Below are 13,771 nucleotides of genomic sequence, written 5' to 3' on the forward strand. Positions count from 1 at the left end.
TTCATTTCCTATTTGTGTGTTGGGTGGAGGGGGCTTCTGGCTTGTAATTTTGTTTTTTGTATTTTTTTTTTTTTTTTTTTTTTGGGAGCTGGGGACCGAACCCAGGGCCTTGCGCTTCCTAGGTAAGCACTCTACCACTGAGCTAAATCCCCAGCCCTTGTAATTTTGAAATAAGGTCTTATTGTCTAGTCCATGTAGGTCTTGAATTCATGATGTAACCCAGGATGCTCTTGAACTTGAGATTCTCCATCCACAGTTCCGCCTCCTTTTGATAAAGAGAATGATCCTCCTCGTGCTGTTTTCCTTGGGTGTTATCCAGTGTGTGACTTCTTTCATCGTCATCTGGAAGTAACTTCCCTCATTTCTAACTCTTTCATTTGGACATGCTATCCCTTTTAAATCCCCTTCTGCCAGCACCTCACTCTCCAGTTCTCCAAGCAGAGCTGAGTTGTTCTTGTGACTTGTTGGTTCAGAGTAGGAGGCAGAGGCTCGGGTCCTTTAACCCTGGGCTCCTCACCCTTCTGCAGCCCAGCGCAGGTCTCGGCTCCTCATTGTTCTCCATCCCCAAGCAGCCTCTAAGCTTGCTCCCCTGCCTGCTCTCAGTGAGCTCACGCTCACGCTTGTGGTCTGTTTGTGGTTTTCAATGAGTATAAAGGTCTGTGGACACCTGCTTTATGTAAGCCCCACAGTAACTCAGAGGCACTCTGTCCTGTGCTGGATGCAGTTGCTCTGGAGTGGGGTGCTCTCTCTCGGAGCCTGAACTGTTGTGTCAGGAAGGAAGCGTCAAGGACTGTCTCTTGCTTTATTAAAGTGGAATAATGTGCTTGGATAAGCATCGTTGCTAACTCTTTTGGAAGATGCCCTTTTAACCAGACAGAAATAAAAGAACTTGCCAAGTCTTATTTAATTCTAGCTCCAACTGCATTGTCTCCTATCATATTTTCTTCCATTCTTCTGTTATGCTTTCCGCCTTCTCCTTCCTATCCTGTGCCTCCCTCCTGTGTTCATCTGTATTCTCCCTGCTGCCACTTCCAACCTGCCAGCCTGCCTGTGACTCCCTCTCCTGTTTGCTAGCATTCAGGGTGAGAATCCTGGTTTCACACCCTTTGCTAGCCCCTCCTTGCGTTTTTAGTTTTGCTCTGCGATCTTGATTCATAAGTTGTTTCATGTTATTTTTAAAATTCATGGCAAGAAGTCTAGACTAAGTTGTGCTTTTGGCCCCCACAGCCTCTCCTGCTGCATGCTCTCCGATGGTCTTGCTGGTGTGTGCTGGTCCCGAGTCTGTATCACCACTATACCAGCTCTTTGTACTCCTCGGGATCTTCCTTTCAGGGAGTGGACTTCTGTGGCCATATTCAGATTGCCATCCCAGCCTATCTTCTGCTCCACTTCCCATATGCCTTTCTGTCTGTCTCAGGCACTCTCGGCAATCCTTATGTTTTACTATTTATTTATTTATTTGGGTTTGTAGATCACATCTGGGCCCTACTTTCATTACAAATGGGCAATTCCCACGTGCAATACCCACAGGAAGTCAACTGTTATCAAGTCCGGTCACACTCACATTGAACTGAGTTGCTTTTCTTAATCGCCGTTATGAATAACCTCTTCAATATCAGATAGTACTAGATTGATTCTTAGCTACAGAGTAATCAGGCTAAAAATGTAACTCCTCTCCTTTATGGAGCATAACACATAGGCAGAAAAGTTATCTTAGACATTTCAGGTACATTCTCTGAGCTGTTGAAAATGTAGTGTTAAATGTGCTTCAGGACTAGAGTAGAAAAGCTACCTACGTCACAAGATATTTCCTGTCTACCACATTCTTCCCTGACACACACCGCATCACTTCCTATACCTGGGTTCTATAATTCCCAGCATCACTGCCTGTTAATACACAAGGAGAAGTGAGGAGGCACCACTGACTGGGCACGCCTAGTCCCAGAACGCAAAGAAGCGGTGGGAAGAGTGACCGTGGTTTCTGAGGAGCTACGAGGGTGCCGAGGTGCCTTGAGGGGCTCACGTCACCCTGGGGCTCTGTTCACCTTAGCCACAGGCAGAAGGGTGAGAGCCATGTGGGAATCCAGAAAGAAGTCAGTGAGTGAGCAACAATTTCTAGCTACCCTGGGGGACTTACTTTTTCCAAAACCTTGGCAATTCGGGTGCCGATTTGTTCAAGCGACTGCTGAGGGTACTGGTCCTTGCCAAGATTCTGCAGTACCTGGAACAGAAGGAGAAGGCTGGTGAGAGAGCTGAAAAAGAGACTGGATTTGGATGGTGCCATTGCTGCTCAGCCGGGGTGGAGCACCACAGCAAAACGCTTTTCTGGGACACTGCTGTGCGTCTGCGGGGGGCCAGTCTGTGGAAGGTACACTTAAGGCGACGGTTCACGGTCCTCTCCCACTTAGGAAAACCTACAGATGTAGGAAACACAGTCATCATGGTAACACTAGAAGGTAAGGCAACAAATCCACTCGTAGTTCTGCCACCGGCATGGGTGCTGTTAATGCCCGTATGTGTATTCCCAGACATTTGCTATGTGTGTCAACTGTCATCTACCTCTTCATATAATATACTCTTAGCTTTTCTTCATGCCAACAAACAACCTGGTCTTAGTCATGGTTTCTATTGCTGTGATAAAATACCATGACCAAAGTAACTTGTAGAACAAAGGGTATATTTCAGCTTACAACTCTCAGGACATACTCCATCATGACAGGCAGTCAGGGCAGAAACTCAAGTGGGGCAGGAACCTGGAGGCCGTCACTGATGTACAAGCTACAGAGGGGTGCTGCTTGCTGGCTTGCTCCTCATGGCTTGCTCAGCCTGCTTTCTTACAGCACCCAGGACCACCAGGGCTGGTCACTCCCATATCAAACAAGAAAATATACCACAGGCCAGTCTAGTGGAGGCATTTCTCAACCGAATTCCTCTTCTAAAGCAACTCTAGCAAGTTGACATAAAACTAACCAGCATGGGGGTTGGGGATTTAGCTCAGTGGTAGAGCGCTTGCCAAGCTCAAAAAAAAAAAAAAAAAAACCCAAACCAAACCAAACAAAACAAAACAAAACAAAAAAAAAACTAACCAGCATGATCTTCTCCCACATTTAGCCAGATCACGCCATTGTATATCACCTGCTATCTTATCTGACTTCTCCTTTAACATGGGCATCTGTGACATGTTTTCCAAATCTCCACTCAGGGACAGTCTTTGCTAGGAATATGCTGGGTTGGTCCTCCTGCCTTTCTTAAGAATGTCAACAGGAAAATTACCGCCCCAAATGTTTCTCTCCTGAGCCTCTCTGTGGGAGGCAGAAGCCAGCCCACCCTGATAGGTATGCTGGTTACAGTCATAAGAATTATAAGCTCTGTCCTAGGGCCTGAACTGAATCAGGCTTGGCTGAAAGCTACCTAAGTCAGGGCCAACTAAAAAAATTAAAAAAGCGAGGAGAGCCCTGGATGCTCCCTCTTGATTTCTGCTGCCAGTTACACTGTAGCTGTGAAGCTAATACCACAACAATCCCAACAAGCCTGAGTACTCACCTCTGTTAGCTGGCTCTCACCGGTGTAGTGCAGGCTGGCTCTGTTGGACACTCCATGTAAGTGGTCCAGGGTATGCATGCTTGTGGGGAGATTGCCATTGCACAGAGGTTCCATTGCTGGCTGTTGTATGGGTGTGGCAAAGTCTATGTGTTCTGTGATGCTGGAAAATGGAGATGACCACATGAACCATGGAAAATCCAAGCAGGCAGAGTCGAACAATCAGCACCTCTAACTTCCATGGGACTCCCTCACCAGAGAGGGTTTGAAATGAGTGGGTTTCTTCCAGGTTTTCTTCTTTTAGGGAACAGATAGCAATAAGACACACAACTGGTTTCTACAGTCTGCTTCTCCTGATCTTTCCTAAGAATGTCAACAGGAAATTACTGCCCCGAATGTTTCTCTCCCGAGCCTGCTTACAAACATACTTGTTGCTCAAAGAGAAAGTCATCTAGAAGCTAGGCAGTAAAAGCAGACCGACTGGCCATTCATTGTATTGGCGTCAAATCTAAGTACTTAACTTCATGACCTCAAGAAGTCAATTTTAAAAAAAATTATTCGGGACCCCCATTGAAGGAATCAGAGAAAGGACTGAAAGAGCTTGAAGGGGCTCGAGACCCCATATGAACAACAATGCCAACCAACCAGAGCTTCCAGGGACTAAGCCACTACCCAAAGACTATACATGGACTGACCCTGGACTCTGACCTCATAGGTAGCAATAAATAGCCTAGTGAGAGCACCAGTGGAAGGGGAAGCCCTTGGTCCTGCCAAGACTGAACCCCCAGTGAACGTGATTGTTGGGGGGAGGGCGATAATGGGGGAGGATGGAGGGGAACACCCATACAGGAGGGGAGGGAGAGGGGTTAGAGGGATGTTGGCCTGGAAACCGGAAAAGGTAATAACAATTGAAATGTAAATAAGAAATACCCAATTTAATAAAGATGGAGAAAAATTATTTTGAAAAATGTAAATTATGTATATATGTGTATCTCTGTGCTGGTAAGTGCAGATAACCAGAGGCCACGGAGATCCCTGGTGCTGGGGTTACAGGTGGTTGTGAGCCATCTATACAGTTGCTGGAAACTGAACTCTGATCTTCTGGAAAAGAAGTGCACGTTCTTACCTTGCTTAGCCCTCTCTTCAGTCCAAGAGGTCACTTCTCACAGGCTAACCATTACATGGACCATATAATTTGGCACTACCAAATTTTACTTTAAAATTTCTAACTTGTATTTGGAAGACACTTATTGATCCATTGTTATTTATTCAAACCTACTGCACATCAGATACCAAGCCTATAATAATCGAACAAACATATGAGGTCCGATGTTCTATGTTGCTAATGTCTTGGAAGGTGTAGGATTACAGATGTGCTAAGTTAGAAAACACAAAATACTGAACGTGTGCTCATGAGGAAACATCTCCTCCATACCACGAGGTGGCTATGACAGCTCTCCTGAAGTAGCAGAGTGCAAAGACCTCGGCATGAAGGCTGTGGCTGAGCTGGGCAGGGTCAGAGGGAGAAGACCTGACTTACATCTGAAGAACTCTCGTAGTAGGAAGCAAACTGAAAAAGCAGAGGCAAGAATGAGCAGGGCAGGAGGCTCGCATTCACCTGTGTGGCAGTACGACATGCTGGAGCAGCAGTGTGGACGGAGAGCAGACAGCTTGGAAAGGTCTCAGGGCAGAGAAGTAGTAAGAACTGATAACAGATTCAGCATGATATCTGGGTTTCTGGCCTGAATACAGCTGAACATATTTCCTGAGAATGTGAAATGGAGGAGCTGGAGAGATGGCTCAGTGGTTAGGAACACACACTGCTCTTTCAGAGGACCCAGCTTTAGCTCCCAGCGCTCACATCAAGTGGATCACAACCTCCTGCCACTGTAGCTCCAAGGGACTCTATGTCCTTGTCTGGACTCCATGAGTACCTATGTTCATACGTGCACATACCCGTACATATACACATCATTAAAAAGTAAAAATGAATCTTTAAAGAATGTGAAATGGAGAAACAAAATCAACGTTTTATTTTCTTTTTAAATGTTGGATACTAGGGCAAGAAAATGACATGTTTTCTTGAGTTTGTGGGTATAAATGAGTCTGGTGCTTTGACGAGGAGTCTGGTCTGAGGATAGAAATTTGGGAGGGGTCACTGTATCTGTGATAAAGGAAATTTTAGGAGCAGTCACTCAGACTAGACTTGATTATGAAACAAAACGGCTGGCAGATCTGGGAAACAGCAATGCTTCCAGAGCAGAAAGTCAGCAAACGTCCCTTTGCTCGCTCTCTCTTCAGAGGTGCTGGTACGTCTAGATCTGCCCTACCTCTCCTAAAAGTGCACAATGTCTATGTAATGGTCACTGTATTTTTTTTTTATTGGTTGTTTTATTTAATTACATTTCAAATGTTATCCCCCTTCCCAGTTTCCCCTCCAAAAATCCCCTATCCCTTCCCCCCCCCTGCCTTTGTGAGGGTGCTCCCCAACCTGCCCACCCACTCCTGCCTCAGCAGCCTAGCATTCTCCAACCCTGGGTCATCGAGCCACCACAGGACCAATGCGCTCTCCTCCCAGTGGTGCCCAGTAAGGCTATCCTCTGCTACACATCCGGCTGGAGCCATGGGTTCCCCATGTGTGCTCTTTGGTTGGTGGTTTAGTCCCTGGGAGCTCTGGGGGTCTGCTTAGTTGATAGTGTTGATCTTCCTATGGGGTCGCAATGCCTCTGCATTTCTAAAGACAAGGATCTGGTCTTCAACATGAACTATATGCTACATCTAACTTCTAACAGGCAAAGCAATTGACAAAGGCACCTAGAACGGGGGTTTATTTACCACTCTCTGCACAGAACGAGCCCATCTAGGCCATGGGTAGCAATGGCCAAGCTTGGCTGTTCACAGTGCCAGAAAGACAACTCTTCTGACTACCGATGACACAGAAGATGTCGCTGGAGTCAGCTGAGGCCACGGCGGCTCACTGGTAAGGAAATTCCACGAGGAAGGTCATGTCAAAGGTACTCACTCAATGTTTTTTGAAGACACTGCTAGCCAGGTGCTCACAATGGCAGTTAGCTCTACCCAGCGGAGCTTGAGGCACTCATCTGGACTGGGCCACCCCATACTCTGGTAGTCACGCTTTTTTTCTGGAAGGAAAGTATGTCGTGAATGGATACGGTACAGAGGAACGGAAGCTGAGCAGCTGTCCCCAGGTGACATCACACAAACCAGCATGGCTGGCGGTGCTCGCTTTCTTCTTGTCTTTCGAATGTGCACCATAGGAAAGCAGATCTAATTAAAGTCTTATCACCTGTGGCAGTGGGAACCAAAATCCTCTCTGAAATAAGGCCTTATTCTCAAAGATGAAGTAAAAATCATGCTTTGTTGTATTTGAAGTTGGTCAACATGAAATAAGGATTAAGACACTCTTCGATACTAACATTCCTACCACGTTCTGTGTTCACTCTTCTGGGTGTGACTTTATGAGGGTACGTCTGACTTAATGGGAACACATATCTCTAAAGCAGGCATCCGGGCCTGGCGCTGTGACATTTTGGGGTGGATAATGTTTTGTTGTAGGGACACTGTAGTGCACTGAAGGACAGTTTAGCAGGATGTGGGTGTCAACCCATTAGATTTCAGTAGCACAGTCTCCCCAAGAAATGTCAGCACACACTGCCAAACATTCCATGGGTGCAAAACCGCCCCTGACAGCCACTGCTATAAAGAAAGAGTGTCAGGATGGGATCTATGGCACTGTAAGGTCACCATTTCTTGTAAGAACATTTGCTGTGTGTTCGGAAGCTGTGCTATAGCGCTCACAATCCCCAAGCTCACTAGGCTTTCGTCCTCACAGCTCAGCAGAGGAAGCCGGGTGAGGAGTGGCCCCCCAAAGTTCTCTGGCTAGAGGGGTGGCAGAGGCGGAACTGGACGAAGGTTATGTGACTCTAACACACGCTTCCAATTCCTGTGCTGACAAAGGCATTTCCTGTTTAGTCTGCATCCTTTACTTCAGGTCAAATCCCCAGGAAAGAGCAAAATGAAGTCTTATCTGATGGGGATGAGGAGGAAGGAGAACCTTAATTCTGTGCATCACTTTTTACACTGTGGGAATTTTCCAGTAATAGAAAAACATTTGAGGGACAGGCAGGGATTTAGATTCAGATTTAATAAAGAAAAAAAAAACAGCTTGGAAGAATTTCAAAATAACTTTGAATAACGAGTACATTAAACAATAAAGATCACTTTCATTTTATATTTAAGAAATTCAATCAAAAATATTTATTGAGCACCTATTATAAGGGTCTGGGAACTGTGTAACACACTGGGGTACACACAGGAAGAGGCAGCCTGCTCTGCAGCTCACAGGCTAGGGAGGAAGGCAGACATAAGGAACTGTTACACTGTCACAACATAGTGTTCAAGGAGGAGCCCACGAGTTGAACAAAGGAAGGAGCAACTACTTCTGTCTGAAGGCAGCAAGGGAGAAATGGCACTTGAGTTTCAAGTTTAAGGGTGAGTGATACTAGCACCGCAGAAGTGGTATAAGGGCATCCCAGGCAGAAGGAACAGCATATGCAAAGGCATGGGTAAAATCAGAGCATGGCTGCTTCCTGGGTGGTGGTGGAGGGTGGAGAGAGGCTGCTTTATAAAGGGTCTTGAATGCCACACTAGGAAGTCTGCACTTTATCCTGTAGGCAGTGGGAAACTTCGAGCCCACATCTCTCCATCTTGGTCACAAGGATATCATAAGAGGATGTTAAATGCCTTGCTGAGGTCCAGTTATATTATGTCTATGGCACTTCCCTGGTCTTCCAGTCTAGAAGCCCTAGCCAAAAAAGGAAATGAAATTAGTTCACTTGTTATATTATGCTATTATTAGTACTCAGTATATCTAGTACGGTTCTCAAAGATCTCCATTTCTCCCCATAGACTGACAAATATCTGCTCAATAATTTGCTTTAAAACATGGACCTAATTTACCAGAAGTTTATTAGCTGGCAGTGGTCAGAATTCATACTTATTTAAACAGGACTACTAACCATTGGTAGTATTTCGCACCTTCTCCACACATAGAGCACTCTGCTTCAAGGACAGCAAGCAGCTCCATTAAACTCATCTGTAAGTATCTTCAGTGCCCAACTTGGTCCTTCTAAGCTCAGACCACTTGGAACTGCTTAAAGGGGGCCATGGTGTAGCTCAGAAGATGACTTGCCGAGGGAGAGGAGGGCCCTCACTTCAACCCCCTCCCCCACTTTGCCACAAACAAGCAAGCAAGCACACACCTGTTCAGATGTTCTCTTATAATCTCAGCCATGTAGGCTTTGGTTACCCCTTTGTAAGAAGCTTTTGGTTTCTTTAAAGTACTATAGGATCATTAGAAATATCTGTAAAATGGAAAGGCTACAAAGAAAACACCAATGATCTATAGCTGCCTTAGCACCCATAGAGCATGTGCACTGCTGTGGGGACCTGCTTCTCCTCGGGTCTCATGTGCTTGCTAGGCCAAGTGCAGCTGACCCAAAAGGCTATCAACTCCATAGGATAGATGACTTCAGACAATGGATGACAGAAAAAACTCTGCCAACTATTGCATACATCATCTGTGACATGTATCTCATGTATCAGAGATACTGAAATGTAAGAAAAGTACAGCTGATAGGACACCGTGTTCACTGTCAGGATGGGCCCGTCCTTACCACTGATAAACTGTTTCTCCTGACTTGCTGTGCTATCTGTGTCCTTGCACAGCATGTGCCACAGACATGCCGCAGCTCATTAGGGAAGTGCAGTGGCGGGTTGCCCATCAGTTGTGACTAGAACGAGGAATCTGTGCACACAGTTTTGGTATATACAAGGCAACTTTCCTCCAGAGCATTAATAGGAGAATTATCGCTATGTTCTAAATTCCTCTGACCCATCTGTCACACTAACCTTAGGCTTGCTGATTTTCACTGTGTACTACACATGTAGACAATTTGGTAAGTAAAACCTTAAATGTTTACGTTCTCTCTTCCTGGCTGCTACTGACTGGCTGTTCTGTTACACTGGGAGTGCTGTGCGTTTATCTGATAGAGGAGCTGCACGTATTTTATCTTAACACTGCATTTTTTATGGTCTTTAAATGACATCGATACCTCCTATGGAAAATATATGATACAAATATATAAAAGTATCCTGGAAAATCACATTGTTTAGACTTTAGGCTTGCCTCCCTAGTGTTGGAATTATCTCCACCTTGCAACGTCCTTAACGTGAGATGCTACGAACACTAACGAGACTTTCTTCCATGATAATTTCTCACAGTGATATTTAACCCCTCGGAATGGTCGTTTCCATGCTTCACATCTGGCTGCTAACAGACTTAGCAGAAGGTGGTGTTTGCCTTCTGTAACTCTACAAGTCTTTAGCAGCACAACCAATCCCAGTTCTTAACCTCAGTCACAGCAAGACACCATCCTAGGACATGGAGGACTTATGAAGGTGCGTCCTGGGTTTGGATAAGTGATTCCACTCCATATCTCCTACCATTGCCCTCTCTCTGTATTAGTCAATACTTTTATTTAACTTAGTTAAATAAGACGGATTTTAATGAATTGCATTATTAGTCTAAAAAATTAAAATATTACTTTAAAAAGGGATATAATGTTTTTTACAAAGGAATTCTATGGCTACCTTTCAACTGCTGGGGGAAAACTCGGTCGGGTGCACAATGGTGGCCTTCAACCTGGATAGTTAACGGAAATTTCCTATACTAGTGCTGATGAGGACCTCTCAGCTTCTCATCAGAACTGCTCTAAGTCACAAACACATCTCTTATGAGAAACGAGACAGTGAAGCAAGAAACAAGACTGGAGCAAGAAAGAAGATGTGAGACATTTTCTCTTACCCTGGGGCCCAGGAGATGCCACCTTTGGGCCTGTGATCTCTAAGTTTGCTTGGTAACGCTGTCCATTTTCTGCTTGACTTGCCTCTACTTTTTTCCCAGGAGGTTTTTTATGATCCCCTTTGGGTTTCTTTACACGCTTGACCTGGAATGTGATCTGGGAATCAAAAACATGTTAGAAACAAGTGAGATCAATGAGTCTCAATGTGTCACTCACTACCGATGTCAGTGCTTTTAAGGATAACCTAGTCCATCAGAGCTTGATGCTAAGAGCCTGTTTCTGAAGACAGTACAAACTTTGGTCGGAGGATATGGAAAAACCAAGTTGCTACTGACCAGGAAGCTTCCTTCCTACCGGCTATCTGTGATAGCACAAGAATGTGCTATGCAGGTTATTTCAGGAAAAAAGTCATTGATAGTTTATCTAGCTGTTAATAAGAACAATCCACATGGCAAGATATGCTCCTGGGTGCGGTGTTGGCATGGATATTATTGGGATTAGCAATTGTTAAGGTCTGTTCCACAGGAGGGAATGAAAGCCTGGTACTGGAAATCTAGCCAAGAATCCATGGTTCCTGGGATTGGGTGGGGTAGCCATGTTACCATTACTCTGCTAAGTGAACGCTGTATTGAAACGCCTTTGAAATCTGTATCTCTGTACTCACTGGTCAGTGCAGTTCTCAGACCCCAGCAGAGGAGTTTGTGTAGTGAATGGTGGGTAACTCGGAAACTCAGAACTTGCCCAGATACAGAGTGTTTACCCACTAATGGGACATCTGTACTCTATCCTCTCCGCAAAAGGCCCAGGGACACGGAGACAGAGGGCAGAAGGAATATAGGAGCCAGAGGCAGGCGTGCTGGAGTAAAACTGTCCTCTGGGCATGGCAGGCCTACTGTTCTCAGAAACCCAAAGCAGCCGTGGCTACCTTCATGCAGGGAGGGCTCACCAGGCCCCACCCCTAGCTGAGGAGCTGACAGTGGATGACCCCTGGGGCGGAAGAGTCAGTTTGATGTGGGTCAGGCACCAGGCGGCTTGAACATGCTCAGGGGATGGTCCTACACTCACTACTGTATATGCAACCACACAAGATTGGGCGAGTTATAAGGTGGGGAGTGAGAATGATGGGTTCCAGAGGAGTTAGTGGGTGTAAACATGATTGAAATATATTGTGTACACATATGAAATTCTCAAAGAATACTATGTTAAAAATAACCTGATAGATAGACTAATACCCTGATATGGTCACTGTACATTTGTACTGTGTATATACACACTGAAACATCCACTGGAGATATAAATACATGTTTATATATATTTACCTATACAGATGATCAATTAAAAACCTCTGTGTGAGAGATGTGAGTATACTGTGTGTGTTCATGTGTTTGTGTGTGGGGAGGTAGTGCAGGTCATGCAGGACACGGCTTACATAGGTCAGAAAACCTTCCAGCTCTGGCACCTGATTTGCCACCTGGTTTGAGACAGGGTGTCTTCACTGTTGTCACCCAGGCTAGCCGGAGATGCTCCTGTGTCTGCCTTCTTTCCATGGGAAGGCTGGGACTAGACACTGGTGTTACTGTGCGAGATGAGGGTAAGGGCTCAAGTGTGCATTAGAACAGTGAGTGCTTTTACACTGAGATAATCTCTTAGTCTCCAATTAAAAAAATAGTCTGAAAAGGAAAAATATCTTCCAAAACCCAGTCAAGTTTTCCCCTTAAAATTATTATTATTATTGTTATTATTATTATTGTTATTATTATTGATCAATCTTGCTGTGTTGCCCAGGCTAGTTCTGAACTCTTGGGCTCATGTGTCATCCTCCTGCTTCAGCTTCCTGAGTGCTGAGACTACAGGTGTATACTGCATCTGGCTAAGTTTAATTATTAAAGCTCTAAGTGAAAAGTTGGTATTGAAATGAGGAAGGTGACCTAGTTTTACGAGTACCCAGAAGACACTGGAAGGAGACGTATGTCATCCATCCCTAGTCTGTGGCTTGGACAGTGATTTACACCACCCTGTTTTCTCTCACCTCCAAGAAGGGTCGGTAATCTTTATAGAATACGACACATCCTAGAAAATGACAACGTGAGTGTACAAAACCTGGCTACAATTTCATGAGGATTGAGCTGGTGAATTCTTTGTGTAAGTGTTTGTGTACATGTGGATGCATGTGTGTGCATGTTGTATTCGAGTGTATTTATGTGCAGACTGGTATTGACGGGTGTGGAGGCCAGAGGACAACGTCAAGTATAAGTCCTTAGGAGCTGTCATCTGGTTTTTTTCCCGTTGGGTTGGAGTCCTGACAAGACTAGGCTGGCTGGCCAGCAGGCCACAGGGATTCTTCTGTATTTGCCTCCCCGGTGCTGGCATTACAAGCACATGCCACTATGCTGGCTTTACAATGTGGGCTTTGGGGTGGTGCGTGCCCGCCTGGGCCTTCTCCTCAGCACCGAGCTGGCAAATTCTTACCCATTCTGTTGCTTCATCATCTTCACTTCTGCAGTCTCCATAGCAAGAGCTCTTGGCTACTCCATCCTGGGGCCCTTTCTTCAGGACCCGTATTCCCTGCAGGTCCAGACGCCGCCCCTTCATTTCTAATGTTCCCCCCAAACCTTCCAGAGGCCAGGCCTGCTGAAACTCATCCACCAAGGCCAGTATCTCTTCTGACATCTTTGTTTCCTCTGACTTCTCCACCTCGTCAGAACCGTTGCTCTCTTCAACCACTGTGCCTGCAATGCAAGTGGTCATGGTCAACAGTTTCGTAGCGCTTACTCAGGGACAGACTGATTTAAACTTTGTTTAAGGGATATTTTTGCTCTGAGGCAGGACTATAGAGCTCCCTTCAAAGAATGCCACTTAGCATCTTCAAACCTCAAAACAGAACACCATCTCTGCCATTTAGCCTTTGCCAAAAGCCTACCACAAAGCAATGGCAGGAGACAGACAGCCATGGGTACTGTCGTGAGTGAGGGGACAGCTGTGGCACATTATCTGAAAGATACACCCGCTCCACATACACACCATAGATGGCAAGGGCGATGTCAGTCTGCTATTTATTGCATGTGTAGGTCCTTTAAGCTTCATTCAGTCACCATGAAACAGTTGTGTGTCCAGTCCATATAGCTTGTTTAACTGTGTGAGCTGAGCAAAGGTTAGCAGAAAACGACCTAATGCAAGCTTTCCTTTCCAGTGATGGTTAGTTTAGCCATATGCTAGTTTAATTCCTTTAAAATGGGTGTGACGGTATTGCTTAAGTATTTAAGATCGCGTATTGTGGGTCTTAGTGGAATATGCTAGTAAAATTTTTCTCTCAAGAACGTGGTATATTTGTTTTATTTTTCCATGAT

At 45.3% G+C, this 13,771-nt stretch overlaps 1 protein-coding gene across 4 annotated transcripts in view; it reads right to left on the reverse strand.

The window, feature by feature from the left end:
* Ttc17 (tetratricopeptide repeat domain 17) overlaps positions 1-13,771 on the reverse strand; it is a 110,151-nt gene that overhangs the window by 29,026 nt on the left and 67,354 nt on the right. For 2 of the 4 annotated variants that reach the window (XM_087651917.1, NM_001107752.2), the window contains 5 exon segments: positions 12,894-13,153; positions 10,427-10,580; positions 6,563-6,683; positions 3,544-3,703; positions 2,138-2,221 (listed from right to left, as the gene is read on the reverse strand). In XM_087651917.1, coding sequence (XP_087508043.1) covers positions 2,138-2,221; positions 3,544-3,703; positions 6,563-6,683; positions 10,427-10,580; positions 12,894-13,153 — 779 coding nt within the window. 4 annotated transcript variants of the gene reach the window in all.

Source organism: Rattus norvegicus, chromosome 3 (assembly GCF_021556685.1).
Source record: "Rattus norvegicus strain SHRSP/BbbUtx chromosome 3, alternate assembly SHRSP_T2T, whole genome shotgun sequence".
Taxonomy (NCBI): Eukaryota; Metazoa; Chordata; class Mammalia; order Rodentia; family Muridae; genus Rattus; species Rattus norvegicus.